At 46.8% G+C, this 27,950-nt stretch overlaps 1 protein-coding gene across 2 annotated transcripts; it reads right to left on the reverse strand.

The window, feature by feature from the left end:
• Window positions 1-708: 708 nt before the first annotated feature.
• MSS51 (MSS51 mitochondrial translational activator) lies at window positions 709-27,942 on the reverse strand. 2 transcript variants are annotated; one of them, XM_028705399.2, is made up of 7 exons: window positions 27,114-27,942; window positions 17,127-17,339; window positions 15,698-15,853; window positions 15,038-15,162; window positions 14,087-14,650; window positions 6,188-6,281; window positions 709-4,569 (listed from the first exon to the last, which is right to left on the reverse strand). In XM_028705399.2, the coding sequence occupies exons 2-7, from the start codon at window positions 17,309-17,311 to the stop codon at window positions 4,341-4,343; spliced, it is 1,353 nt and encodes a 450-aa protein (XP_028561232.2). In that variant the 5' UTR covers window positions 17,312-17,339; window positions 27,114-27,942; the 3' UTR covers window positions 709-4,340. The 2 variants fall into 2 exon arrangements, with proteins under 2 accessions (XP_028561232.2, XP_028561231.2); XM_028705398.2 differs by having other exon boundaries at window positions 17,127-17,349; window positions 27,114-27,941.
• Between the last annotated feature and the right edge of the window lie 8 nt (window positions 27,943-27,950).

The raw sequence follows: 27,950 nt of genomic DNA on the forward strand, positions 1-27,950 counted from the left end.
AGACAGGCCTTTTCTGAATAGGATTTCCTGTTATTTGTCCCCCTGTTTATTCAGAATGTGCCAATATCCAGCTAGGCTGGAGAGCAAACCTGCCAATACTTTCCACACCACTCTCATGCAGAATTTGATAGCAAGGCTCAGCATTGTGCATGCTAAGGATCTCCATTCTGGGCGCTGCTATAAAACAAGCTTCTAGTCCCTGTGGCTACAGAGAGCAACTTGAAATTACTGTATAGGCAATACCTGGTAATGTTTTTTGAAGCTGCGACTGAGCAGGACTGCTAGGTAGCCAGGATTGCTGCTTTTAGAGCTCTCACCCAGTGCCTTGCGGCTAGCAAAAGGAGAACAAATTAATCAAATTTCTTTACACTGGCATAAAGGGGTAAGAGCAGAAGGGCACAGGCTCAATCACCAGCATCTCCAGGTAGGGCTAGGAAAGACCCCCATCTTAAGACCCAAGAGAATTGCTGCAGGTCAGTGTAGACCTGCTTTCCCTATCCTAAGGTCCTCCAGTTGTTTTGGACTACAGTTCCCATAAGAACATAAGGAGAGCCTGCTGGACCAGGCGAGTGGCCCATCTAGTCCAACATCCTATTCTCACAGCGGCCAGAAAGATGCCTGTGAGAAACTTGCAAGCAGAATTCAAGCAGCTGGGTTTCCAGCAACTGGTATGGCAATGCTGGCTGATGAAAGTTGCAGTCCAAAATATCTGGAGGGTACCATGTTGTCAAAGATTAGCATAGACGATACTGAGCTGCACGGATCAATGGGAGACAAATGTTCAGAGGGAGAGCACAGGCTTCCTGAAACCCTGGAGAGCTGCTGCCGCTTAGTGTGGACAATACTGGGCGAGATGGACCAATGGTCTGACTTACCCTAAGGCAGTTTCCCTATGTGTCTTAAATTAATAAGATTCTTCTGGGTCTTTGTGATGCTGAGCCAGCGTCCTAGTCCTTTCCAGCCCTTCTGCCTCCCTCACACAGTGGCCCCCAGACCTCTTCCTCTGTGCCTTTGGAACAGGGACCATTCCCACTACTGCAACAAATGTCTGCAGAATCCCTTCCTCATGGGAGGTGGGAAGCATCAGTGCCCTCAGCGTCCATCAGCCACAGCCAGGCCATGCACATAAATGGAGCCCTGCAGGATCAGGCCAAAGGCCCATCTGGTCCAGCATCCTGTCTTTGTTGTGGCTGTGAGAAGCCCCCGACAGCACAGGTAGGACATGTCCATATTGGCTAATAGCCATTGATGGTCCTATTCTCCATGAATAGCCTTATCCTCCAGGAAAAGTTGCCCATGTGGCTCTTGGAAGGCTCCCCAAAAAGGAATGAGCCTTGCCTTCTTTCGCCTCTGGTCCTGCCCATAAATTTAATGTGAGCGTAGGAAGCGCCTTGCTGGATCCGGCCCATAGCCCATCTATTCCTGCCTCTTGTTCTCCCAGAGGCCAACTAAACACATTTGGGAAGCCTGCAAACAGGACCCAAGCACAACAGCCGTCTCCCCTCTTTTCAGCAACTGAAACTCAGAGGCCATCGCCTGCCAACTCTCCTGCCATCACCAGCGTCCAACTTTTTTGCCTTGCAGAAAACCAGAAGTGCAGCCCCCGTCTGGAAGGGGGCTTCAAGGCAGTGCCACAGATTCCTCAGATGTCAGCCTCTCAAGTCTTAATGTGCTCTCCGAACCTCAATGTACAAGCATCCTTACTGGAATTTGCACTGCTTTCTGTCGCAGAACGGAACTGCTGCCCTTTTTGAGTGTAGGCATCGGCTCCTAGCTTTTGTGGTTGGTCCCTTTGATTCCCAGACTGCCGTCCCAGCTGCTACATTTTGCCTCTGAATGCACAGAAATTGCTGGATCCTCACCCTTTTTGATGGAAGCGCTTTGGAGGGACCAAACAGACCTCGAGAAAAACTTCCTCAGAAAGCTTGCTGTGTGGTTCAGGGTTGCCAGTTGAGGAACATGGACTGGTGTTTGATGCACATTATCGAGGTCAAACAAGTTTTGAAGTGTTGCTTGGGTGGGATTCTGACCCCTAAGATCCATCCAAGCTCCCAGGAAGAACAGATGGCACAGAAAGATGATCCAGCAATATGTATTTTAGTTAGCCATCTATGAACTATGCTTACACTTTTTATGTGTGCTGAAATATGGGGAACTAGGACTGCAGCCCCATCAGCCATCTCTTACCCAGATTTTGGGGGGGAAGTGTCTGAGAATGTATGGAACACCCTTGTGTTTCTGGGCCTTTTGAGAACCCGGGTGGCAAACATGGATTGGGGCCTGTTCTCATCCAGTGTATAAGCTGAGAGGCTCCCTGAATTCCATGGGCCTGGAAATGGGAGGAAATTGGTGTGTATGGGAAAATCCTATGTAGATAATTTGTGATCTGTGTAGGAGCCATTCTGTTATGCTTTATTTTTTAAAAAACAATTGAGTGATAAAACAGTTTCTCATGGGAAAACCATCCTTGTGCTTGTGCAACTGGCTCAGTAGGGGTCAACATGATGTTGGCAATCATACCGGATTTGTATTTTATTTATTACACTTCCATCCCCTGGGTCCTTACTGCTCTTGCTCTGGCTCTCTTGAGCGACCTTTCATACAGCATTGGGTGTCTGCCCACATATTTCCCAGCATCATTTGTAAAACCTTTGCACTTGCACTAAAGGGGTGTCATATAAAATCAGTGGTGGCTGGTGCCCATTGAGACTGGAGGGGCAGGAGGCCAACAGTAGGTGGCACCAGAGCCATTGACAAGCAGAGCCAACTAATTCTAGTTTCATCCCCATTCCGCCTCCTCTGCCAAATTCTACCAGGGTTAACACTGAGCCTAAAGAGGATGAAGAAGCTGACAGGGCTTCCACCACCTGGGCTGGCTGTAAGTAAGAAGGCAGGAATACTTGATGGGAAATTTGAATAGTGTGCAGGTTTATTTTTAGTAAAAGGCAGCACGAGATTAGGGGATTTTGGGGGGGGGAGTGCATCCTGGGGTCCTCTCCCCACCCTCCATGTTCACAAACAGTCCTCTCCCTTCTTATTTATTTCTGCTTGACAAAAAGGTGGCTAAATATGCCATGGCTCAGGTGGTGCACCTGCTTGGCATGCAGAAGTTGGACACTTCCAGAAAGGGTTGGTAAAAACTCCTGAAACCCTGGAGAGCTGCTGAGCTGGAAATACCAGTGACATGATCCCATGTGTGTGTCAACTTCTTATAGGATGGGACTAGCTGTTAGTTCAACTGCTACATGGTTGGCCATGGGTTCATCTTGCTCAGTATGGTCTAAACCAGTGGCTTCCAATTGTTGGTTTGCATAACCTACCCAGGGGGTCCGTAGCCTGTACCTGTCAATTTTTCAGGACATCCTGCTTTGGGAAGGTTGTGCTCTCACGAAGCGCAGTGCCCCACAACGCTTGAGATTGCGGCACCCAAAAATGTATGCCGTATCCTTGCACAGGTCATGTGACTCGCATGGGAGCACGGTCTGGTTTTGCGCTGGGAGATGTTGGAGGGTGTCGTGGCACCATTCACATAACAAAAACTACCACAAAGATACCAACATGTTCAAAAGTAGGGAGTCCGTGGCTTGGCTTTTGAAAAACAGCAGGTCCACAGGACATTGGCCATGCTTAAGAACTTAAGAAGAGCCTGCTGGATCGGACCAATGTCCCATTTAGTCCAGGATCCTGGTCTCACAGTGCCCCACCCCAAGATGCCTGTGGGGCAGAAGCCAGGAGGCAGGATCTGAGTGCAACAGCACACTTCCTGCAATTTCCAGGAACTAGTATCCCAAAATCTTCAGCCTCCAACCATGGAGCCCATGGGTAGAGCCTGCTGGATCAGGCCAAAGGCTTATCTGGTCTAGCATCCTGGTCTTGCATAGGCCAGCCAGATGCCTGGAGGGGAACCCACAAGTGAGACCCAAGCACAACAGAACTCTCTCCTGTGGTTTCCAGCAACTGGTACTCAAGACGCATTACTGCGTCCAACCTCTGAGGCAGAGCACAGACATCATGGCTGGTAGCTTCATGGTTTCTGGGGTTGATGGGAGTTCCAGTTCGGGAGAGCCTACACCCACGGCCTCAGAGCAGCTCTCTGGGGTTTCAGGCAGGGATATCTCCCAATCCTACACTGGGGACTGAATCCACAACCTCCTGCATGCAAAGCAGGTGCTTCCCCACTGAGCTACAGCCCTTTCCCTATTTGCTACCCTTGGAATCTGCCCTTCAGCTGCAAGGACAGGGCCAGCTTTGAGAATGAGCACGCACACAAAACAGCCACTTGTGTTCCTGACATCTCTGCTGCCTGGAGTTAGGAGGTCGCTTGCTCTAAGCTTCCCCATCTAATCTCGCTCCTCTTCACCCCCATCCAGCTCTCCTATGTCCAGTTCATCTGGGGGAGCAGACAGCCCCCGGAACATCATGTAGTGGGAGTTGCAGTAGACAGGAGGCTTATTGGGGTTTGAGTAGGCCTGTTCTGGTTTGAGGGAGGCGAAGGGGTTGGCCCCACAGCCTGTGATCTGTGTCTCTAGCTCCATCAAGATCTTGAGCGAATTCTTCATTTCCTGTTCACTGGGGGAAAGAAGGAAGGGGTCTTGGTTAGTGCTGCTAGATCATTTTCAGTCTGCACTGCCTAGGTCATTTTAGACCCTAAATGGTTTTTCAAGTGCATCCAGTCACTATTTTGGGGTGGAACTCAATCACGTATCAGCCCATGATAGTTGTGCTGTTAAAATGGATGGGGAGGTTTTGCACAACAAACCCACTTCCTCAAAAGATCAGACTTTTTGCAATGAAAGCAACAGAAAAATGCACTGGAAAGTGTGAAATAACACATGCTTTAACACAACCTTGCCTGGACTTCATTAGCATCCACTGAATAGAGCTGGCATAGAGTAGTGATTAGAGTGTTAGACTAAGACCTGGGGTTCAGGGTTCAAATTCCTACTTGGTTGGTCACTGCTTTTCAACCTAGCCTATCTCAACAAGGTGGTTTTGAGGGTAGAAAAAGGAGAAGTATGTATGCAACCTTGAGTTCCTTGGAGGAAAGATGGGTATAAATGTCATAATAAAATTAATGAAAATAATTTTAGGCTTCTAATACATAAAATCCAATTTACAGAAATATTAAAATATGAACACCCATGATTAAAACACACAATCCCATCAGAACAATGGATTTTCCACATTCGTGAATTTTTCTCATTCCTTCCTTTTAGGTATGTATTTATGAATCTTCCTCCCCCCACCTTGTTTTAATGTAAGTATGTATCTTGTTATATTGAAAATTGAATAAAGATAAATTATGCATACACACTTACATAATTAAAGCAGGCAATAAAACAACACAGCAATTGAAACAGGAGGCTTGGGAAGAGATCAAAGGAATATGTGTGCAAACAGATATTCAAAAGTCGACAGAATGCCAATATTGATTTGGCATTCTGCCCTAATGGGACCACAATGGGTTTGGGGACAGTCCTAGGAAACTGAAAAGAGAAGGCTCCGGTTCCCAATTTCTGTGTAGCTTCTTATAACTCAATGAGTTCAGGGCCATCCCCACTATTGGACAGATTGGGGCAAATGCCTCAGGCGGTAGATGTTGGGAGGCAGCTGCAACAGCCCCCTAGCCATTCCTCTTATGCCTCCTCCTTCCTAGTCTGTTTGAATGCTATGCAGCCTCACCTGCACATTCCTAATGCAGCAGCAAATGTCAAAATGTCCTGGAAGGAGAATAGAAGAGTGGAAGGCCTGTGATTCTGTGGTTAGCGCATCAGCCTTGCCCAGGTTCAATCCCAGGCATCTCCAGGTAAGGCTGGGAATGATTCCTGCCTGAACCCCTAAGAGTCACTGCCAGTCAGTGTAGGCAATATGGAGCTAAAGAGGCCAATAGCCTGAGCCAACATGAGGCAGCTTCCTATGTCCCTGTGAATGCAGCCTGCTTTGTGAAGGTAACAGTTACATCTGCCCACTTTTGCCCCCAGCACCAGATAGAATCATAGAATCTTAAGAGTTGGAAGGGACCCCAAGGGTCATCTAGTCCAACCCCCTGCAATGCAGGAATCTCAGCTAAAGCATCCATGACAGATGGCCATCCAACCTCTGCTTACTCATTGTCTCGTTTGGCCCTTGGCACCAGCAATGGAGAACAGGTGTGGGAGAAGAAGTAGAGGAGAACCTGCCTGTTTACCTGTACACGGTGAAGAGCGAGGGGATCTTGTAGTCTCGAAGGAGCAGCAAGGTAGGAAGCCAACTCTCCATTAGGTCATGGCAGGCATGGAAACCTAGGAATGGAGAAGACCGGAAATGGCTCATTTGCATGCAGTGCCCAGGTTGCATTTTTTGAAAGGTTTATCTTGTGGACTTGCTTTTTGCAGTGTGCTGAAACACACAAGAGAACATGTCAGAAGGGTTTCAGCCTAGCCGTCTCCCTGACCCTGGTGCCATTTCTGTGTGCCACCATGCATAAGAACATAATAAGAGCCTGCTGGATCAGACCAGGGGCCTATCTCCTCCAGCATCTTGTTCCCACAGTGGCCAACCGGTGGGAAGTCCAAAAGCAGGGCCTGAGCACAAGCACACTCTCGCCTCCTGTGGCTTCCAGCAACTGGTGTTCAGAAGCATCATTGCCTCCGACTGTTGGGATGCAGCCAAGGAATTGGGGGCAATTGGCAGGCCCCAGCCCACTGGCCGGTCTGTCGGGCGATCTCCAGTCCTTGGATCAGCATGAAACTGCAACCCTAGCTTCAGAAGCTGGGCACGCACACTCAGCAGAGTAAATAACGCTGCGCAACAGAAGTGGCAGGGAGACGGCTGTGTGAGCATATTTACAAGCAGTTTATTCAGTGTACAGCAGGACATGTCCGACCCCCTTTGTGTCCAAAGCAAGAAGCAGAAGCAAAAGTTATACACAAATGGAAGTTCCCAGCAAGCTGTGCTGGAGTGTAAACAGGCATGTGACACACAACAATCATGCCTGTACTTAAGGTGGAACGGAATATCCTAACATCCTCCCCCTTTCCGTGTAACCTGTATCACCTGTGTTTTAACCCAACTGCAACCGCTGTACATAAACCTTAAGTTGTTCTCTGTTAACAACCATAGACAACAGATCTGCAGGAATTTCGTGTCCTGGCATGTAGGACACCGGAATATCCTAACACCGACTGCATAGCTATTATGCCTAGTAGCCATTGATAGCCATTGTCCAATCCTCTCTTAAAGCCATCCAGGTTGGTGACCATCACTACCCTTTGTGGGAACAAGTTAACTATGCACTGCCTAAAGAAGGGCTTTCTATTGTCTGTCCTGAAACTTCCAACATTGGCTGTCCATGAGTTCTAATGTTTCACTTTCTCCATGACATGCATAATTTTAATACACTTCTATCAAGTCCCCTCTTTCTTGCTTTATCTCCAAACCTAGAAGTCCAAAATGCTACCACCTTTCCTCATGGGAGCGCCCCTCCATCCCCTTGATCATTTTGGTTGCACGTCTGAACACTCCCCTGCAAGATACAACACACACACATCCCCACGCAACCGCTTGCAGCATGAAGCAATTCAGTGCAGGGATGTCTTTAATAACCTCATGTGCTATTTGCAGAGACTGGACGGCAGACAAAGCTGCAGGGCAAGAACTGAGGCTGACTTTCCCTGGGTGCCGTACAGATGCCCTTAGCATGATGTCATGATGGGAAAAGATTGCTCAGAGGACATTCTCTGCACCTTTTGCTGGTGAAGAGTGCCAACTTAGCGTGCTTATACCTTGCAAGGCCGATATGTGAAGCAAGTGCTGATTCCACTTGTACATCACACCTTTGGCAGAAAGAGGATGGAGGCTGGAAACTTCCCCAGCAGGTCGAGGGAGGGAATAGTGAGGGTCTGGCTGTTTGTGCAGCTGTCAGAACAAGGATGCCAAACTATCTCGCACGTCATAGCTGGGAACCATGGCGGGGGGGGGGGCTGACACTGCCAAGATCAGATCAGATTGGGGATGGCAGAGTGGGGGACGGAGGGAAGATTAATTCCCAGTTTGCAAAGCCCTCTGACATTTCTGCAAGCTTGGAATGATGTGCCAAGGGAGCCTTGCGTATTCACAAGGGCATTTGACTATCCTGGTACTAATAACTTAATACCTACGGAATGTGGTGGAGCGCGCCAGTGGAACATGGCCTTGCTCCTGAGTAAGAAGCACCCTTGCAGTGCTGAGACAAGACACATTGCAACATCCTTTACGAAAAGTTTCAGGTTGCCTTCCAGGACTGGGCAGGCAATGTTATGGAAATGCCCAACATTGTAATGGATACGGCATAATGTGGCTTGAAATCCCAAAGGAGAGTTTCCCTCCTCCCTTCCAGTCTTTTTCCTTTTGTGCTGTATTTTTTAGCTTGCAAGCCTGAGGGTGGGGACCACCTATGTCACATTTCTAAGCCACTCTGGAAGGCCTTTTTGTTTTGGGCTAAATATCACCATCATCATCTTTCTATATATAAAAAAGATTAAGTATAGAACTGACCCAAAATTTCCCAGAAGTCATTCCCCGCTCCCAGATAAAATTTCATAAAATGTCTCTCTCTCTTTTATCCCATCCCAGTAGAAAAAGAAGCCTACTTTGCAGCATTGTCCCCAGATATCCTCTACTATTCTGTGATGTGTCATCTATCAATCCAGGCCTGGGCCAGCCCAGCCATGAGGCAAGATGAAGCAGCTGCCTTAGGCGACAGATACTGAGGGGGTGGTGAGTGGACAGAGCTTGTCTTCTGCTCCTGGGTTCAGTGGAGGATGTTGATGTAAGATTCAACAGCTAGTCTGGTCAGCTGTTGTACATGGAGGGGCACCAGTGAAAGTGGGTCCATTAGGTGAATGGGGCACTGCCCCACCAACCTCAGTCTGCCCTCAGCCAGCCCTCCCCTGCCTGCCTTCTTGCTTACCACCAGTCCAGGAGTGGCAATGCCTGCCTACTTCTTCTTCCTCCTCCATCTCAGATCTGCCCTCGCAGAGGAAACTACAACTAATCCAGAATGCGGCAGCTAGACTGATGACTGGGGGCGGCTGCCAAGACCACATAACACCGGTCTTGAAAGACCTACATTGGCTCCCAGTACGTTTTCGAGCACAATTCAAAGTGTTGGTGCTGACCTTTAAAGCCCTAAACGGCCTCGGACCAGTATACCTGAAGGAGCGTCTCCACCCCCATCATTCTGCCCGGACACTGAGGTCCAGTGCCGAGGGCCTTCTGGTGGTTCCCTCATTGCGAGAAGCAAAGCTACAGGGAACCAGGCAGAGGGCCTTCTCGGTAGTGGTGCCCGCCCTGTGGAACGCCCTCCCACCAGATGTCAAAGGGATAAACAACTACCTGACATTTAGAAAACATCTGAAGGCAGCCCTGTTTTTAATGTGTGACATTTTAATGTATTTTTAATCTCTGTTGGAAGCCGCCAGAGTGGCTGGGGAAACCCAGCCAGATGGACGGGGTACAAATAAGAAAATATTATTATTATTATGGGCTGAGGCATGCTAATAGAACCTAGTTTCTCCTTCCATGGAGAAACTGAGCAGGATGCAGTTTGGGAAGCCCTTGTGGCCATTTTGTCATGTACCGATTGCCCCCACATTACAACGCACCATGACGGTTTCCGGTACGTTTTGTAATGTGTGCAAGGAACACCCAAGCTGTGTGTGAGGCTGAGCACTGAATGCCCCCCACCACAGCTGCTCCGCACTTAACCAGCTCGATAGTGATAGGTATGCTAACAAGCTGATCAGCCCCTGTCAGGGTCCCTCAGCTCAGCTCTTTAGTGCTCAGTCTAATCCCAGCAGTGAAACACACTGTCAGCAGCAAGCAGCTGACTGGAAGTGGGATAGCCTACGAGACAGCTGGGCAGAATCTGGTGCTTGCTAGGCAAGTTGTGATCCGCTTCTGAGACATCTGGCATCCAGAGGATCCCTCTGGTGAGTGGGATCACCTGCAGGAGGGATTCAAGTGTGTAATCTAGGTTTGTGCAATTATTTATTGGTAGTATCGTTATTATTTATTGCATTTATATCCCACCTTTTTTCTCCAAGGAGCTCAAGGTGGCATATCGGATTTCCCCTTCCTCATGTCATCCCACAACAACCCTGTGAGGTAGGTTAGGGTGAGAGGCAGTGAGATTCGTGGCCTGTGTGCCGGCACAAGAGGCCCTTAGCAAGATGGCCTGGTGGGAAAAGATTGCTTAGAGGACATTCTCTGCACATTTTATTCAGCTTTCCCTGGGATTACTGCTGAATTGGAACAAAGACCAATCTGCATAAATCCCGACTGATGTTTGTTCTGATTCAGTAGTGATCAGTGGGTTCCCCCAGGGAAAGTGGACCTGTGGGTAGAGAACCCAGGACAAACAGAAGAAATCACAAACAGACAAATGAAAATGTAGAGGATTCTGACGCTTTGTCAGAAAGTCGGAGGCTGTCAGAGGCAGTGTGCCAATGTACGCCAGTTGCTGGGAATGGCAAGCGCAGGGGGGCATTTGGTTGGCTACAGTGAAAACAGGATGCTCAGCTATTTTTATTATAAATATTCATAATACAGTGGTACCTCGGGTTAAGAATTTAATTCATTCTGGAGGTCCGTTCTTAACCTGAAACTGTTCTTAACCTGAAGCACCACTTTAGCTAATGGGGCCTCCTGCTGCTGCTGCACGATTTCTGTTCTCATCCTGAAGCAAAGTTCTTAACCCAAGGTAATATTTCTGGGTTAGCAGAGTCTGTAACCTGAAGCGGCTGTAACCTGAAGCGGCTGTAACCCAAAGTACCACTGTAATGATTTGATTTATTACTTGCCTTTCACCCACAGGTCCCAGGGCAGGTCACACAACAATTTATACAGCATGAAAACAGTTTAAAGCAAAGTACAGCCTTAGGAATATTTGTTTTTTGTTTTTTTTAAAATATTTTTTATTGCTTTTTTCCCAGGTCAAATACATCATCAATTACTCAGCGAAAGCAGTTTTACAAAAGAAAAAAACAGAAAATAGAAAAAAGAAAATTCACAATTTCAAACATTTTTTCATAATCCACTGGACTTCCCCACATCCTCCGCACCCTGCATTCTTTGTAATAAACAAATATCAGCAAATTAATACCTTGTTTCATGCGTTTTTGTACTTTCATCTAATTATATTTTAGATTTAGAGTACGTATTATTGGTTAACTTCTTTCCATCATCAATCCCCAAAAATAGGAACATTTACTCTGAAATTTGGACTTTTCACAGTCATAACTTAATTTCCACCATTTTCAAATCTCAATACTGAAGCATGTTATTCCAAAAAACTTAGCAAATTCTCAACATTCGTATAACTTATAATGTTTTTGTAGATAGTCCTTAATTTTTTTCCAGTCCTCTTCCACTGCCTCTTCTCCCAGGTCCCGGATTCTGCCAGTCATTTCGGCCAATTCCATATAGTCCATCAGTTGCGTATGCCATTCTTCCAGCGCAGCCTTAGGAATATTTGAAGATAGCCATCTTCAGATATCTCAAGGGCTGTCACATGGAAGACAGAACAAGCTTGTTTTCTCCTGCTCTGGAGGGCAGGACTCAAACCAATGGCTTCAAGGCACAAGAAAGGAGATTCTAAACATCAGGGGGGGAAAACTTTCTGAAAGTAAGAGCTGTTTGACAGTGGGATGGTCTCCCTCAAGAGGTGGTGGACTCTCCTTTCTTGGAGGTTTTTAAGCAGAGGTCAGATGGCCATGTGTCATAGATGGTTTTGCTGAGATTACTGCATTGCAGGGAGTTGGACTAGATCAGGCATAGGCAAACTCGGCCCTCCAGATGTTTTGGGACTACAACTCCCATGATCCCTGACCACTGGTCCTGCTAGCTAGGAATCATGGGAGTTGTAGTCCCAAATCATCTGGAGGGCCGAGATTGCCTATGCCTGGACTAGATGATCCTCGGTGTCCCTTCCAACTCTACAATTCTATGATTATGTGAATTCCAGACAGGAAAGTTGTTGAGCTTTTGAGGGCAAAAAAAATGCTGTTTTTGAGCATTTTCTAATGGGAAATAGGCAAAAACGGCATTGTCGACATGGATTGCCATGCACCCGGATTTTCCTGGACATTTTACCAATTTTTGCCTAGACACTGCTAAAGACAGCAGTATTCCACATATGTCCGGAAGATTCCGTACGTATGGGAACTCTAGTTGATGGCCACCAGCCTCTATATGTGGGACTAGGTAGTCTTCCACCCCACACCCTGAGCTCTATGGTGCAGAGGAAGCAGTATGTTTGGCTTGTTAAGGGCACTTCCATAATGGCCCCACTGCTCGAAAAAGATTACACATGTCTTCACCCTTGGGAACCACCCTTCCAAATTGGGAAGGGAGAGTCGCTTGGTGACAGAGCACCTGCTTTGCAAGCAGATGGTTTCAGGTTCAATCACTAGTACAGACAGTTAAAAAGATCAGATGGCAGCTGGTGAGGGGGGGGGGACTCTTCTCTGCTGGAGACCTCAGAGAGTCACTGACGGTGAGAACTCCCAGAGGGAGAGCTGTGTTAAAGAGCTGTAGAGAACTGAATTTGAGATTCGAAAAATGAGAAACCCAGAGAACCAAAGGGAGCAGATCCTTCCACCCCTAAGCATAACATCAATAAAATTAGGGCAATTTTATGAAAGCAGCAAAAGGTGAGACCAGGTATAGAGCTGGTGGAAACAGTTTGGCAGTAACAGCCCATGGGATCTGTGTTGGGCTTCATTTGCCCTGCTGGCCAGAAGTTCCCTACCTTTGCTGCTGACAGCACTGGGCTACACTGGCAATTAGCTGATCCTAATGTAAAGGCTGATCGCCGAAGAATTGATGCTTTTGAATTATGGTGCTGGAGAAGACTCTTGAGAGTCCCATGGACTGCAAGAAGATCAAACGCATCCATTCTTAAGGAAATCAGCCCTGAGTGCTCACTGGAAGGACAGATCGTGAAGCTGAGGCTCCAGTACTTTGGCCACCTCATGAGAAGAGAAGACTCCCTGGAGAAGACACTGATGCTGGGAAAGATGGAGGGCACAAGGAGAAGGGGGCGACAGAGGACGAGATGGTTGGATAGTGTTTTCGAGGTTACCAGCATGAGTTTGACCAAACTGCGGGAGGTAGTGGAGGACAGAGGTGCCTGGCGTGCTCTGGTCCATGGGGCCACGAAGAGTCGGACACGACTAAACGACTAAATAACAACAACAAATGTAAAGTTCCCTGTGTTCCAAACCAAGCTAGCAAACAGATCAAAAATTACAGGGGGGGTAGGTTCTTATTCCCATTGGGGTGGAGATGGGCAACTGCTCTTAAGGCTGTCAGTTTGCTGGCATTGTTCACCTACAGATAAAATACTTGAATCTCTCTGTTGCCATTTACTGCATTCCATTTCCAGTAGCTCACAGACAGATTTAGGGATGATCCTAAGAGTGCATTAGCATAAACAAGGATTTCTGAAACTCCTTCTCTCTCCCTTTCTCTCTGCTGGGTCCACAAGTATCCTGCAAACGCAAAACACCAGCTAAAGAGGGTAGCTAAAGGCTTCAAGCACCATTTGTAATGGGAAGGGCTCCAACACATCATTCATTTAAACAGTGGTGTAGCGTGGGGGGTGCAAGGGGGGCCGGCCGCACCGGGCGCAACATCTGGGGGGCGCGCGCTCGCACTCGCAGCTCTCTGCCCCTACCTGGCTCACTCACTCTCTCTCACTGCAGTGCTGGCTGTGAGAATCCGATCCGAGCCACCGGGTCGCCGCCCACTGTGGAGGGGGGGGGTGCCAGGCGTGCGGTGCGACTCGAGTGCTAAAATCCACGGGTTAGGGGGCGCAAATTACTTGCCTTGCCCTGGGTGCTGACAACCCACGCTACGCCACTGCATTTAAAGCAGGCTCCCTCCCACGGCAAATAATTATGGGAGCTGGAGTTTACCCCTCGCAAATGAAATTCCCAGCATCCTTCGCAAGTTACTGTTCCCAGGATTCCTACCCAGAGATGACGGGGATTGAACCTGGGACCTTCTGCACGCAAACAGAAGCTCCACCACTGAGCTACAGGGAAGGGACAATGGAATGACATACCTGGGTGGAAGCCAACCACGATGTCAGGCCGAGGAGCCTGCTGGGTCTCTACCTGCGATTCCCAAAAGTCATGATAAAGGCCCTTGTAGCTGCTGAGGTAGACTCGTTCCCGGGGCCCAAAAGCCACCAACGGCGGCCTCATGATGGGCCCATCTACCACGTCAACGCCCACCATCACCACCTCGATGCCCTGGTGCTTTGGAAACATGCGGGAGAGCTCATCGTAGTCTGTCACCCGGGCATTCAGAGTCTCTACGTGGGAAGCTCCAACCACGTGCACCGTGATAGGCTTGGCGTAGGGGTCAAGGTGGAACAGGCACAGCCCCAAGCCAATGGTGGCTGGTCTGGACACAAAGTCCGTCATCACCCGCTTGACAGACTCCAGGAGCTCCGCCTCCTCTGGCTTTGGCTTCCCAGCATTGGCCCAGAGGATGTTCATGTAACGCCCCGTCATGATATTGTTGAGCTTCTCCTCTAGACCGTCCTGCATCGAGAAGTAGTCCTCCCAGCCTCTCACCTCCAGGATTCGCTTCGTCCAGGGGCTTGTGAGGAAAGGGATGTCGCCTGTCGGAAGAATCACAGTGGAACAAAAGCTTCAGGTTGACTGGTAGACCTTTGGGTTACTAGTGGGCCTTGGGATTAATTGGTTTGTTTGTTTTTAAGGTGCCCTTGCCCAACCTTTAAGTCTGCCTGCTGTAATACACATTGTATTTTTTATAGTTTATTGTCAGGTAGAGTTGTTTTTCTTTAATTGGAAACTGTGATTAATGAATGAATAAAGAGCATAACCTGATTCTGAAGATTGGCCAGCAAAGGATTCGGTGGAAGCCCTGCAATGTAGGTGGCCCCATAGAGCCATTCTGCCAGTGAAGACACACTAACAGGGCAACTGAGAGAGGGCAGAGGGGGAAAATACACCAGCACTGGATCCCATGCCCATGGCAGGCTTACCTGTGAAAACAAGCCATTCCACTAGTCGGTCGAGAGCCACCAGTTTCAGCTTCTTGCAGACCTTTTTGTGTGTGGGCCAGTTGGCTCGTTGGCATTCTGAGCCACAGTAATAGACATTCTGGCACCTGGGAGTGGAAAGAAGGTTGCTAAAAGGTTCAGCCTACCAGACCCCACTGGCTTCAATATCCATAGCAAGAAGTGATCTTCATTCACTGCCTATATATGGACGATCATATCTCAACTTGGGATATGAACGAGCCTTTGCTCGTAGCTGCTTTGCTCTTCCCCTTTGCAGGAACCACAGAGAAGCCAGGAAGCATCTCCTTAGCCATAGTTTCCTGATTCATCTGGCTGGGAAACAATGGTTGCCTGCTTTGGATCCTAAAACAATTTGTAGCTTGATATACTGGTTTGTTCCAAAGCAGGCAGCCATAGTTTCCTGGTTTGGTCACATGCACGTTTATTTGCTTGATGTATTATGCTTAAAAATGTCATCTGGCCCTCCATATGTTGTTGAGCTACAACTCCCACCAGCCCCAGCAAAAATGGTCAACAGCAAGGGATGGTGCGAGTTGCAGTTCAGAAATATCCAGAGGGCCAAAGGCTCTCCTGATCTAGGATTTTTTTCATTGAATAACAGTTCTATTATTATTTTTTAACCTTTTGCAGCGCCGCAGGCTTTTAGGATCAGGCATTGATTCTGGAAGCTTCTTGCACTCAACACAAAACTTGAAAGTGTCCTCCATTTTCTGGAACATCTCAAAATAGGACCGGATGCCAAAATCTGTGCACAGTTTTCTGCCTTCCACTGCAGACCTGTGAAGAAACAGCACAAACAGGGACCCTCTTGTTTTAATCAGTTGTAGGTGAGCTTTTCTGGGCACCTAACAGTGTACAAATGCTCTAAATACAGGTATACAAATAAATATTGGCAAGGCTTCTTTCTTTCTTTAACTAAGTTTGTTCTCAAAAACAAAACTTGTAGCAACACCATACCAAAACTGTTCATTCAGCTGCCAGAATGTTAGGTAAATGGTGATGTACTGTATTTTTTTATTCTTATATTAAAAACAGTACAGCGTTACATATTAAAAACCTCCCTGAACAGGGCTGCCTTAAGATGTCTTCTGAATGTCAGGTAATTATTTATCTCTTTGACATCTGCTGGAAGGGCGTTCCACAGGGCGGGCGCCACTACCGAGAAGGCCCTCTGTCTGGTTCCCTGTAGCCTCACTTCTCGCAATGAGGGAACCGCCAGAAGGCCCTCGGCGCTGGATCTCAGTGTCCGGGCTGAACGACAGGGGTGGAGACGCTCCTTCAGGTATACAGGACCGAGGACGTTTAGGGCTTTAAAGGTCAGCACCAACACTTTGAATCGTGCTCGGAAACGTACTGGGAGCCAATGCAGATCTCTCAGAACTGGTGTTATGTGGTCCTGGCGGCCACTCCCGGTCACCAGTCTAGCTGCCGCATTCTGGATTAATTGCAGTTTCCGGGTCACCTTCAAAGGTAGCCCCACGTAGAGCGCATTGCAGTAGTCCAAGCGGGAGATAACCAGAGCATGTACCACTCTGGCGAGACAGTTTGCGGGCAGGTAGGGTCTTAGCCTGCGTACCAGGTGGAGCTGGTAGACAGCTGCCCTGGACACAGAGTTAACCTGCGCCTCCATGGACAGCTGTGAGTCCAAAATGACTCCCAGGCTGTGCACCTGGTCCTTCAGGGGCACAGTTACCCCATTCAAGACCAGGGAATCCCCCACACCAACCCGCTCCCTGTCCCCCAAAAACAGTACTTCTGTCTTGTCAGGATTCAACTTCAATCTGTTAGCCGCCATCCATCCTCCAACCGCCTATTCCAACCGCATATTCCCCCCCTATCTTACTAAGGCTCATATTTCAGCTCCCAGTCTTGGAATGAACATCTCCTGGCTCCCAGAGTGCAGATTCTCACTTGCAGGCCTGGATCCTAACAACTTCTGTGAAGCTATCAACACACACACACACACACACACACACACACACACCCAAAACCAGGATTTTCAGCATCCTCTGAAATATCACCCCCATCTACATTTACCAACAAACCTCACCTGTAGTCATCGTAGCTCTTCATGTTGAGTTTTTGAAGGATGACCTGCGACAAACCTGGGACGTTGCTGTCCATAGCCAGGAAACCCAGAGAGTCCATATTGGGTCCTGTAACAACAGGCGTCTCCTTGGGAGTTTTCTTGGCACGACTGGCTTTGGAAGCCCCAGCTTTATTCCTGTGAGCCATCTTTGGGGGTTGTTGGAGGATCCAGAATCTGAATCAATCTGTAAAGAAAGATTTTTATTTATACCTATTTCTGTATTTATGGATCATCTTCCAGGAAGAAGCTACAGCAGGGCAGTGGTACCTGGAGCCCGTTGGGAATGGTAGGATGCAAGGCAGGGAGCCCAACAGTAGGTGGCTCCAGAGCCAACAAGCAGCCAGGTCCAACTAATGCAAAAGGCTGAGATGCTTCAGTCAAGGGGCAAAGTGTGCTATGGTGGTGAGAGACACAGGAAAACAGGAGGATTGTACCACATGTTTCATCAAAATAGGTCAACAGGCTTTGTGTCTCAGCTGCTTGAGCTCCCTTTCCTATTACCCTATCCTTCCTTTACATCCCACCTGTCTGTTCTGGGGTGGTAAAGGGACCCCTGACCATTAGTTCCAGTCGTGGCCGACTCTGGGGTTGTGGCGCTCATCTCGCTTTACTGGCCGAGGGAGCCGGCGTACAGCTTGGCATGTGGCCAGCATGACTAAGCCGCTTCTGGCGAACCAGAGCAGCGCACGGAAATGCCGTTTACCTTCCCACCGGAGTGGTACCTATTTATCTACTTGCACTTTGACGTGCTTTCGAACTGCTAGGTTGGCAGGAGCAGGGACCGAGCAACGGGAGCTCACCCTGTCGCAGGGATTCGAACTGCCAACCTTCTGATCGGCAAGCCCTAGGCTCTGTGGTTTAACCCACAGCACCACCCGCACCCCACGTTCTGGGGTGTGGGACGGAATTTATTTTATTTTTATTTATTTCACAAAAATTATATAATGCTTGATTGCAACGATACCTAGAAAGCGCTTTGAGAAAAGAATGAAACAATAAAAGTATCAGTTAAGAAACAGTTTAAAATGACTATGTAAAACATTCAAAAGTAATTGAAATCAACAATAAGCTGAAATAAAAACAACCCAGGTTAAAACATTCTGCATGTCTGGAAAGCCCTACCTAAACAAAAATATTTTTAGACTGAAGTGAAGGTGCCTGCCTGATATCAATAGGCAGGGAGTTCCAAAGTTTGTGTACTGCCACACTGAAAGATCAGTTCCTTACAAATGTGGGCTGAGTGTTATGTGGCACCTGTAATAGTGCCAGTTCTACAGACTGAAGCAAACTGGGCATACATGGGGTAAAGCAATCTCGCAGGTAAGTTGGTCCCAAGTTAAGGGCTTTATATACTAATAGTAACACCTTGTACCTTGCCCAGTAGGAAATCGGCAACCAGTACAGGTCACCGAGCAGAGGTGTTATATGCTGACAGAGTCTCACTCCTATCAGCAATCTGGCTGCAGCATTCTGCACTAACTGCAATTTCCAAATCAAGCGCAAGAGAAACCCCACATAGCAAAATGAGATAGCAAAGCTATCTCTGTCCATTGGCTCATTTGGGACCCTCTAGCTCCTTCGCCTACTGGGAAAGGCGTGTAGCTCAGATCAGGTCAGGGGTGTGGAAAGGGTTTTGGCTCCATGGGCCAGACCATCCTTATCAGGACGAGCCACATGGCCCAAACGTGACAGGTGGCCGGGGTCGCCCACTCTGTCAATCAGATGACATCATTATGACATCACATGAATCACTGATCATAGGACTGGGAAAGCACTCCTTTCTCCCCTCCCAAGAAAGAAGCCTGCATTTTATAGGCATCACTACATGTGCAAGAGAAGTAGTAGTATTAATAATAATAATAATAATAATAATAATAATAATAATAATAATAATAATTTATTATTTATACCCTGCTCATCTGGCTGGGTTTCCCCAGCCACTCTGGGCGGCTCCCAAAAGAATATTAAAAATACAATAAAACATTAAACACTTCCCTAAACAGGGCTGCCTTCAGATGTCTTCTAAAAGTCAGATAGTTGGTTTTTAACGTGACATCTGATGGAAGGGCATTCCAAAGGGTGGGTGCCACTACTGAGAAGGCCCTCTGCCTGGTTCCCTGTAACTCAGCCAATGTCTGCAAAAAGCAGGCGTTTATTTGAGGTTGGGGGACCTGCTTCCCCTCCCCCGAGGCACCTCTTTTCCCAGCAGGATTTAACCTGTACTGGTCAGCAGCCGAGCTGGGGTTAAATCCTGCTTGTGTTAGCTGTGCATGCCTCTTCATGAAGTGACTGAAAGCCTCAGGTTAAACATATAATCTATTCCTCCTCCCCTCGCAGTCCCTTGGCCTTAATACATTGCCTGCCGATTCCATTCAGGCTGCCTCAGTGGGAGAGATGAGTGGCTTTGCCAAAAGACCAGCTCCACCAGGCGCCTCCTGAGCTGTTTCAATGCCAGGAGACCATTGTAATAATTGGCACTTGAGTTTGCTTTTTCTCCTCTTCCCTTTCTCCTTGTGTGTCATGCTGTTTAGACTGCAAGCCTGTGGGCAGGGACTGCCCTGTTTTCAGTGACTGCATGTAAGCCAGACCTTCTGACTGAGAAATGGGATATAAATGCTCTATATGAACAGATATCTGGTGGGGGCCATGGACCTGCGATTTTGATGCAGCTATCATTTTTTCCAGCATTACAGAGGGTTGCACTAGATGACCTTTGGGGTTCCCTCCCAACTCTGCAGTTCTATGATTCCCCTTTCTTTTTTCCTTCCTCTGACCTGGCACGGTATGTTCACGAAGCAAGCGGATGAGTCTCCCCCGAGGTTAGCTGAGAATACATTCTCCGCCGGCTAACAGGCCTGCCTCTTCTTTTCGGCCTCACACCTGCTCCGGTAAATCATCCCATCATTATATGATACCCACTGGAGGGCGGGCAGGATCAGATTGAGAGCAAGGCATTCGCCTGGCCCCCAGCCAGAAAAACCAGGATCCAGTGACACCACAACTGATATTCACTTGATACTGCGCCTTTCATCCGATGGTTTGTCAGCCTGCTTACAAGGAGCTCAGAGGCAGCGGTGGCTGGCGGAGTTAAGATCGAGCCCTGTAACATGTTTTTGTGTGTGATTGTTGTTGCCAGAGTTCAGGCGGGGTGTGTGTAACCCCCAAGGGAGACAGCTAAGAATGTGCAAAAATCGGAGGAGCGGCAAAGCTGAAATTTTGGAGAAGCTGCAATGCTGAAATTTCAGGGAGAACAACACCCCCCCCCCCCCGTTCATTTTGGCTCGGATATTCTATTTATCACAGATTTATTTATTTTTTAAAATAGTAATAGTGTGTGCAGTCAGATATTCTGAGTCAGTTATTGTCCAAGGTGTTACTATTAGCATATAAAGCCCTAAACTACTTGGTGCCAGTTGGCTACCCCATATGTGCAGGTGGAACTGTGGTCTAAACCACTGAGCCTCTTGGGCTTGCCAATTAGAAGGTCGGTGGTTCAAATCCCAGTGATGGAGTGAGCTCCCGTTGCTCTTCCCCAGCTCCTGCCAACCTAGCAGTTCGAAAGCATGTCAGTGCAAGTAGATAAATAGGTACTGCTGCTGCGGGAATGTAAACAGCATTTCCTTGTGCTCTAATTTCCATCATGGTGTTCCGTTGCGCCAGAAGTGGTTTAGTCATGCTGGCCACGTGAACCAGAAAGCTGTCTGTGGAGAAACGCCGGCTCCCTTGGCCTGAAAGCAAATGAGCGCCACAACCCCACAGTTGCCTTTAACTGGACTTAACCATACAGGGTTCCTTTACCTTTTACCTATGTGCCCAGTTGACCACTTCAATTGACAGAACTGGCCCTGTTACAGGTGCAACATAATACTTGTTCTGCACTTGTAATAAATTTATCTTTTACTGGGGCAGCTCCCACACTTTGGAACTCCCAGTCTATAGACATCAGGCAGGCACCTTCACTGTACTCTTTGCAGCACATGCTAAAAACATTTTTGTTTAGGCAAGACTACCCAGGCAGGTAGAATGTTGACAGCTGTTTTAAGCTTGTTTTTAGCTTATCACTTATTTTAGTTATTCTTTGAATGTTGCAAATAGTTGTTTGGAACTGCTTTTACTGATAATTTCATTGTTTTATTCTCCTTCTTACCCATTTTGATTCCCCCCCCCCAATTTTTTTTATTAATTTTCCAAATTTGTAACAAACATATCGACAAATACAAAAAGAAAACATCAAAAAAAACAAAACAAAACCCAAACATAGATCCTAACTGTAGTAGTTCCACTTTTGTTAACATTGTTGGGTGACTTCCTCGAATCCCCCTGGCTGAGTTTCCATATATATCATTGTAGCAGTTTTCCAAAACTAATTTCACCTAAAATTTACTTAAGTCAATTAACCTCTTTCTTTCTTTTCATTTTAACTTTAAACATCTTATTCTATAACATCACATATTTAAATCCTAGGCCAATCTGATACTTGCAAGTAATTCTATTTAAGTTATCTTAACATATTTAGCTAAATAGTCTTTAAATTTCTTCCATTCCTCCTGGTACTCCTCCTCCTTCTGGTCGCGGACTCTTCCAGTCAGATCAGCTAGCTCCCAAAAGTCCATCATCTTCATCTGCCATTCCTCCACTGTTGGTACTTCTTGTAATTTCCAATTTTGGGTTAACAAAATTCTAGCTGCAGTTGATTTTTTTATTTTAACAATCATGCGGTATATAAACTTTAATAAAATAGATAGATATTGGACAGATTCACACCATACATTTAAAGCACTTTATTCCACCCCTTCAGGAATCCTGAGTACTGTAGTTTGCAAAGGGTGCTGGGAACTGTAGCTCTGTGAAACTAGTTCCCAGGATTCCTTGTGAGAAAGCTGCATGCTTTAAATGTGTGCGGAACATGCTTTAAATGTGTGATGCGGACCTGCCCACCATCTCTCTTGCAGGCAGCTACGGCCTGAAATGTGGGCTTATAAAAATGCTCTGCGTAGCTGAGCCCCTGGATTGAGTTTGACTGCCTGTCTCTCTGCCAGGTCTAAGTGGTTTTTAATTGGGGGAACTTCACTCTCGCTCATGATAAACGGGATCATTTAATTCCAGGCAGCTGGTTTGGCGTTGCTACCCTGACAGTCCCCTGCATTCTCGTTAGACAGCCATCATCCCCGTCTCTCTCAGTTGACAGAAAACAACAGTCTCTCAAAGCTGCACACACATAGAGGCACAACTTGGAGCCAATGCTACAGGCCAGGTTTCAGCTCATAACACACCTCTTGAAATTCCTCTGGCTCTTTAATTGAGCAAGGGATTTTCTCTGATACCCTTGGATAGAGCTCCTGTCATCGCCGTCCATTTATTATCTTCCACACCGCCATGTTTTGGCTTTACAAAGGAAGGAAGACGATTTCCTCTCTCGGCTCTACATTCTGTTTCAGCTGGATAGCTTAAGGCTGTACACACCCCATACATTCAGAGCATGTTTAAAGCACATGGCTTCGCTCAGAGAAACCTTCAGCTTACCCCTCACAGAGCTACAATCCTCAGGGTTCTTTAAGAACATAAGAAGAGCCTGTTGGACCAGGCAAGTGGACAACCTAGCCCAGCATCGTGCTCATTGAGCCAGTGTGGTGTAGTGGTTAAGAGTGGTTGACTCGTAATCTGGTGAACCGGGTTCGCTTCCCCGCTCCTCCACATGCAGCTGCTGGGTGACCTTGGGCTAGTCCCACTTCTCTGAAGTCTCTCAGCCCCACTCACCTCACAGAGTGTTTGTTGTGGGGGAGGAAGGGAAAGGAGACTGTTAGCCACTTTGAGACTCCTTAGGGTCGTGATAAAGCGGGATATCACATCCAAACTCTTCTTCTTCTTCTAATACTGGCCGCCAAGATGCCTCTGGTAAACTGACAAGCAGGACCCAAGCACAAGAGCCCTCTCCCTTCTTAGGGTTTCCAGCAACTGGTGTTCAGAAGCATTACAGCCTCCAACCATGGAGACAGAGCACTAGTAGCCACTGATAGCCTTATCCTCCATGGATATGCCCAATCCTTTTCTAAAGCCAACCAGGTTGGTGGCCAACACTGCCTCCTGTGGCAGGGAGTTCCACAGTTTAACTATGCACTGCCTGAAGGAGTACTTTCTTTTCTCTCTCCTGAAACTTCCAACATTCAACTTTCTTGGATGTCCACGAGTTCTAGTGTTATGAGAGAGGGAGGAAAGACCTTTCTCTGTCCACTTCATCCACACCATGCATAGCTTTATAAAATTCGATCATGTCGCCTTTTACTTGCCTTTTCTTCTAAACCAGGATTTCCCAAACTTGGGTTTCTTTTTGGATTATAGCTCCCATCATCCCTAGCTAGCAGGACCAGCGGTCACGGATGATGGGAGTTGTAGTCCAACAACATCTGGAGAACCAAGTTTGAGGAAACCCCACTCTAAATTTGCACATACCCAAGAGATGCCGTTGCGGAATACTTTATTTTGGTCGGGGGAATGAAGGAGATAAGTTAAGGGTAGCTGGAGCCAGAGACAGGGGATGGGGGAAGACACACTCAAATGTCAGAGACCAAGATGACAAAAAAGCAGGCTCTGCCAACAAGAATGAGATAGCAATGCTATTCCAGTCCTGTGCCTTCCGTGCAGCTGGCCAACTGGCTGGCGAACAGAGCTGGGAGGGGCAGGACTGGGGATGAACGGATGCAAAAGGCACCCCATTAATTGAGAGCTGCACAGGGAGCTAGGAGGTCTCCCCAGCTCACCTTATACAGTAAGCCCAGTGTTTTCCAGCAGTCATTTGTCAAACATTTAGGCATCATGCAAAAAGGGAGAGGAGAGTAAAAGTGGGCATGGATCTGCAGAATAGTTGTATACAGTGGTACCTTGGGTTACATACGCTTCAGGTTACATACACTTCAGGTTACAGACTCCGCTAACCCAGAAATAGTACCTTGGGTTAAGAACTTTGCTTCAGGATGAGAACAGAAATCGTGCTCCGGCGGCACGGCAGCAGCAGGAGGCCCCATTAGCTAAAGTGGTGCTTCAGGTTAAGAACAGTTTCAGGTTAAGAACAGACCTCCAGAATGAATTAAGTACGTAACCAGAGGTACCACTGTATACTCTGATTCAGAGGTATAGACGCAAATTCAGAAAGAATTTTTATCATTGAAACAGAAATGCAATTCATCTCAGCCTAGTGGAAGAAACTGTGACCAGGTGAGTTGTTTGCCTGCTGTCCAGGTGAGATCTGTTGATGGGCAACTTTAAGCCCGCCCTCCTCTTATGAGAAGATTCACACTATACATTTAAAGCATATTCAACACACATTTAAAGCACTTGACCCCCACCACCCCCAAATACCGGGAACTTTAGTATGCTATAGGTGCTGGAAATTGTAGTTCTGTGTGTATAGGAATCACAGTTCCCAGTATTTTGGGGGGGAATGTCATGCACTTCAGATATGCGTTGAATATGCTGTATGGTGTGGATCAGCCTCTTTAAACGGGACCTGGCCTGGACAGCCCCGGACTCTCCTCTGATGACCCTTCAAAGAGAAAGGCTGTCCTTTTCAAATTTAGACACATGGCTACTGAAGTCAAATCAAGATATACAGCTAAAAGCTATGAGCAGAGAAGGGCTCCTCCAGATGACCTACTGTATTTATTAAGCATTCATCCTGATTTGTTTGCATAAAGTTTATGCAAACAAAATGTTGGATTATATCTAGTCTTTAATGAACATTTGTTTTGATTTGTTTGTGTAGTGGTCATGTGACAGTGAGCATTCATCCTGTTCCTGCATTCATCCTGATTTTCTTGTGGGGTAGTTTATGTGTCTTCCCAGTAATCACACGTTCATCTCACCCTTTTCGGTGCATTCCCCCATCCCTTTTCTAACTGCAAAATGTCCTCTTTCTCCTTTTTAAACAAGAAGTAGATCTGTTGCAACAGAGCACCTCTCTGTTGGGGTTTTTTATGTCTTCCTGCCAGTCATTTACTCTTCCCACACATTTCAATGCATTTCCCCATCACTTTTCAAACGGGAAGAAGTCCATTTCTTTTTTAAAGAGGATTTGTTGTGCTCAGGTGACAGAGTTCTTTACTTCACTCTATTTGCACAAAGCTAGATTTCCCAGTGTGCCCTTGAGCCCCTCCCACAAAACACAGACAGTCTGGAGATGCCCAAATACAGAACGATGGGAGACAGGAACAATTAATATATGGGATTTTCTATACAATAAGATTAGACACGCAGCTGCCTTATGCTGAGAAAAAATACCCATCCATCCAGCACACTGTGATTTGTGATGCGTCAAATGAATACTTCTGTGAATGAACATAATGAATTTAAAAGGGCAGGTGGAGAAAAGGGGTAAAACTGACAACTGCACAAGTATCTAGTTAGCTGGCAGGCATGCCTGCCATTTATTTTGCACTAGCGAGAGGAAGCTTGGCTCCGCACGCAATAGAAAAACTTGCTGCAACTCCTTTTCTGGATGTTACATTTATATGCCCTTGGACAGAGAAGCAGGAGTAAAGTTCTGTCGGACAAAACAGAAATAAAGGTAGCTAACAAAAATTACTTATAGTAATATCTTTAATGTAGGTTATTATCTTTAATATCTTTATAGAATCATAGAATCATAGAGTTGGAAGAGACCACAAGGGCCATCGAGTCCAACTCCCTGCCAAGCAGGAAACACCATCAGAGCACTCCTGACATATGGTTGTCAAGCCTCTGCTTAAAAACCTCCAAAGAAGGAGACTCCACCACACTCCTTGGCAGCAAATTCCACTGTCAAACAGCTCTTACTGTCAGGAAGTTCTTCCTAATGTTTAGGTGGAATCTTCTTTCTTGTAGTTTGGGTCCATTGCTCCGTGTCCGCTTCTCTGGAGCAGCAGAAAACAACCTTTCTCCCTCCTCTATATGACATCCTTTTATGTACCTACATCCTTTAATGTAGGTTCATTGCAATACTAGAAGAACAATCACTCGAGCAATTGTGGTTTTTGTGTGTGTGGGTTCAGATCCATCTGCATTATAGTCAGAGGCAGATTTAGGGGGGTGCAACCGGTTCAGTTGCACTGAACACGGAGCCTTGGGGGTGCAACAGGCGGCGCCGTAGAGTGGAAGGCGAGAGGCAAAGGGGGCACTGAACGTTGGCACAGGGCGCCACTGAAAATTGAGACCCCAAGGTCTGCCACTGCTACAGTTAAGAGACACACCATCCCTCAGTGAGTGTCAGTGACAGTCAGACTGTCTCTCCAAGATTTACCATTTGAATACAGTTATCTGGAAAAAAATTGATTTACAAGTACGTTCATAGATAGCAAGAAGTCAAGAGATATGAAATATGGAGCCAAGCCAAAACTGTTTTAAAAAAGCTTGAACTCCCTATGTAGAAGTTGATGTGAAAATATTTATATTTATATTTTTTTTTTCATTTTTGAAATTTGTTATCTATTTTTTATTCTTTGTTCTGTTTCTTGTTTCTTTTTATAGTCTCTATTTTTCTTTTTAGTTTTATTTATGTATATTTGCTGTATTTACGTGTTCGTAATTAATAAAAATATATTTTTTTTTTTTTTAAAAGAGAGAGACACCATCCCTAGGCTGAACCCACTTGCAGGGACATGTGTGTGAGTATATACAAATAAAAACCTTAAAGGGCATTTTTGAAACATATTCAAAAGGCAAAATAGGAGTAGCAATTCCCCACCCCAGAGAGAGAGATAACAGGGATTATTCCTGTTAAATTGAAATTGTTGGAGGAGCACAGGGCATAGAGATTGTGAAAAGCTGATTGGGGTCTGCCGTTGGGTTGAAGGCAGAAGGACTCAGGGCAGCAACAATGTGCAAGGAGGTAAAAAGGTTGTGAGAGCAAGTTCTGAGAAAACCAGAGAAAGTCAATAGGCTAAATTTAAAGATCAATGCGCAGTAAGGGAAATTTACCTGCTAGACGTCTCTGCAGCTGGATTCTTCCTCTGCTGCAAATATCCCTTGAATTCTCCAGTATTGCTCTCAGCCTCCAACTGCAGAAATGCCAGGAAGAAAATCTCGGTCTAAGAATATCCTGCCAGCAGTTCCAGATCTTGACTAGGAAGGAGGACTCCTTCCAAATGGACAGAAGGGATGGGGAGGGAGGGTTGAACTGAGCTTTCTCAATTGCTCAAAAGTTTGTACAGTATCAGGATCGTAATGAGCCAGCTGCCCCCAACAGGAAAATAGAGGACACTACAAGAGGCCCACACTCCAACTACCACCACCAAGCTACTTTTCACAGTTGTGGCTTCTCCCATGTGTAAAAAAGGGGAAATCATATACACTCGCCTTGTGGGGTTATTGTGAGAAAGGCGAAGGCTGTAATGCTCTATGGACACAGAATCAAAGAGCTGAAGAGTTGAAAGGGATCCCAAGGGTCATCTAGTCCAACCCCCTGGAATGAAGGAATTACAGCTGAATGATCCCTGACAGATGGTCAATGACGATCAGTGGTAGGAACTGATGCAAGAGCCCTCTATCGCTCTTTCTCTTTACAAACAGCTTTGTTCAGCAGCAGCATGCTGAATGACATGTTGCTTGCTCAGTCAGACTCGGTCCTTTCCACACCATATGTCAAATCCACACCAAACATTTAAAGCACCCAGCTTCCCCCAAAGAATCCCAGGGACTGTAGTTTGTTACGGGTGCTGGGGATTGCAGCTCTGTGAGGGTAAACTACAGTTCCCAGGATTCTTAAAGATATGCTCTGTACACACCCAGATAAAGTTAAGAGCAGGGGAGGAAACA

This window comes from Podarcis muralis, chromosome 14, assembly GCF_964188315.1.
Source record: "Podarcis muralis chromosome 14, rPodMur119.hap1.1, whole genome shotgun sequence".
Classification (NCBI taxonomy): domain Eukaryota; kingdom Metazoa; phylum Chordata; class Lepidosauria; order Squamata; family Lacertidae; genus Podarcis; species Podarcis muralis.

What these genes read in the sequence shown, in the direction of transcription:
- MSS51 (XM_028705399.2), bottom strand. Translation starts at nt 17,311, where the DNA reads ATGGCTCACAGGAATAAAGCTGGGGCTTCCAAAGCCAGTCGTGCCAAG. An exon ending in AAGAGCTACGATGACTACAG is followed by an intron (nt 15,854 to 17,126) that starts GTGAGGTTTGTT and finishes GTTTCTTCACAG; the next exon opens with GTCTGCAGTGGAAGGCAGAA. An exon ending in GGAATGGCTTGTTTTCACAG is followed by an intron (nt 14,651 to 15,037) that starts GTAAGCCTGCCA and finishes TTCTTCCGACAG; the next exon opens with GCGACATCCCTTTCCTCACA.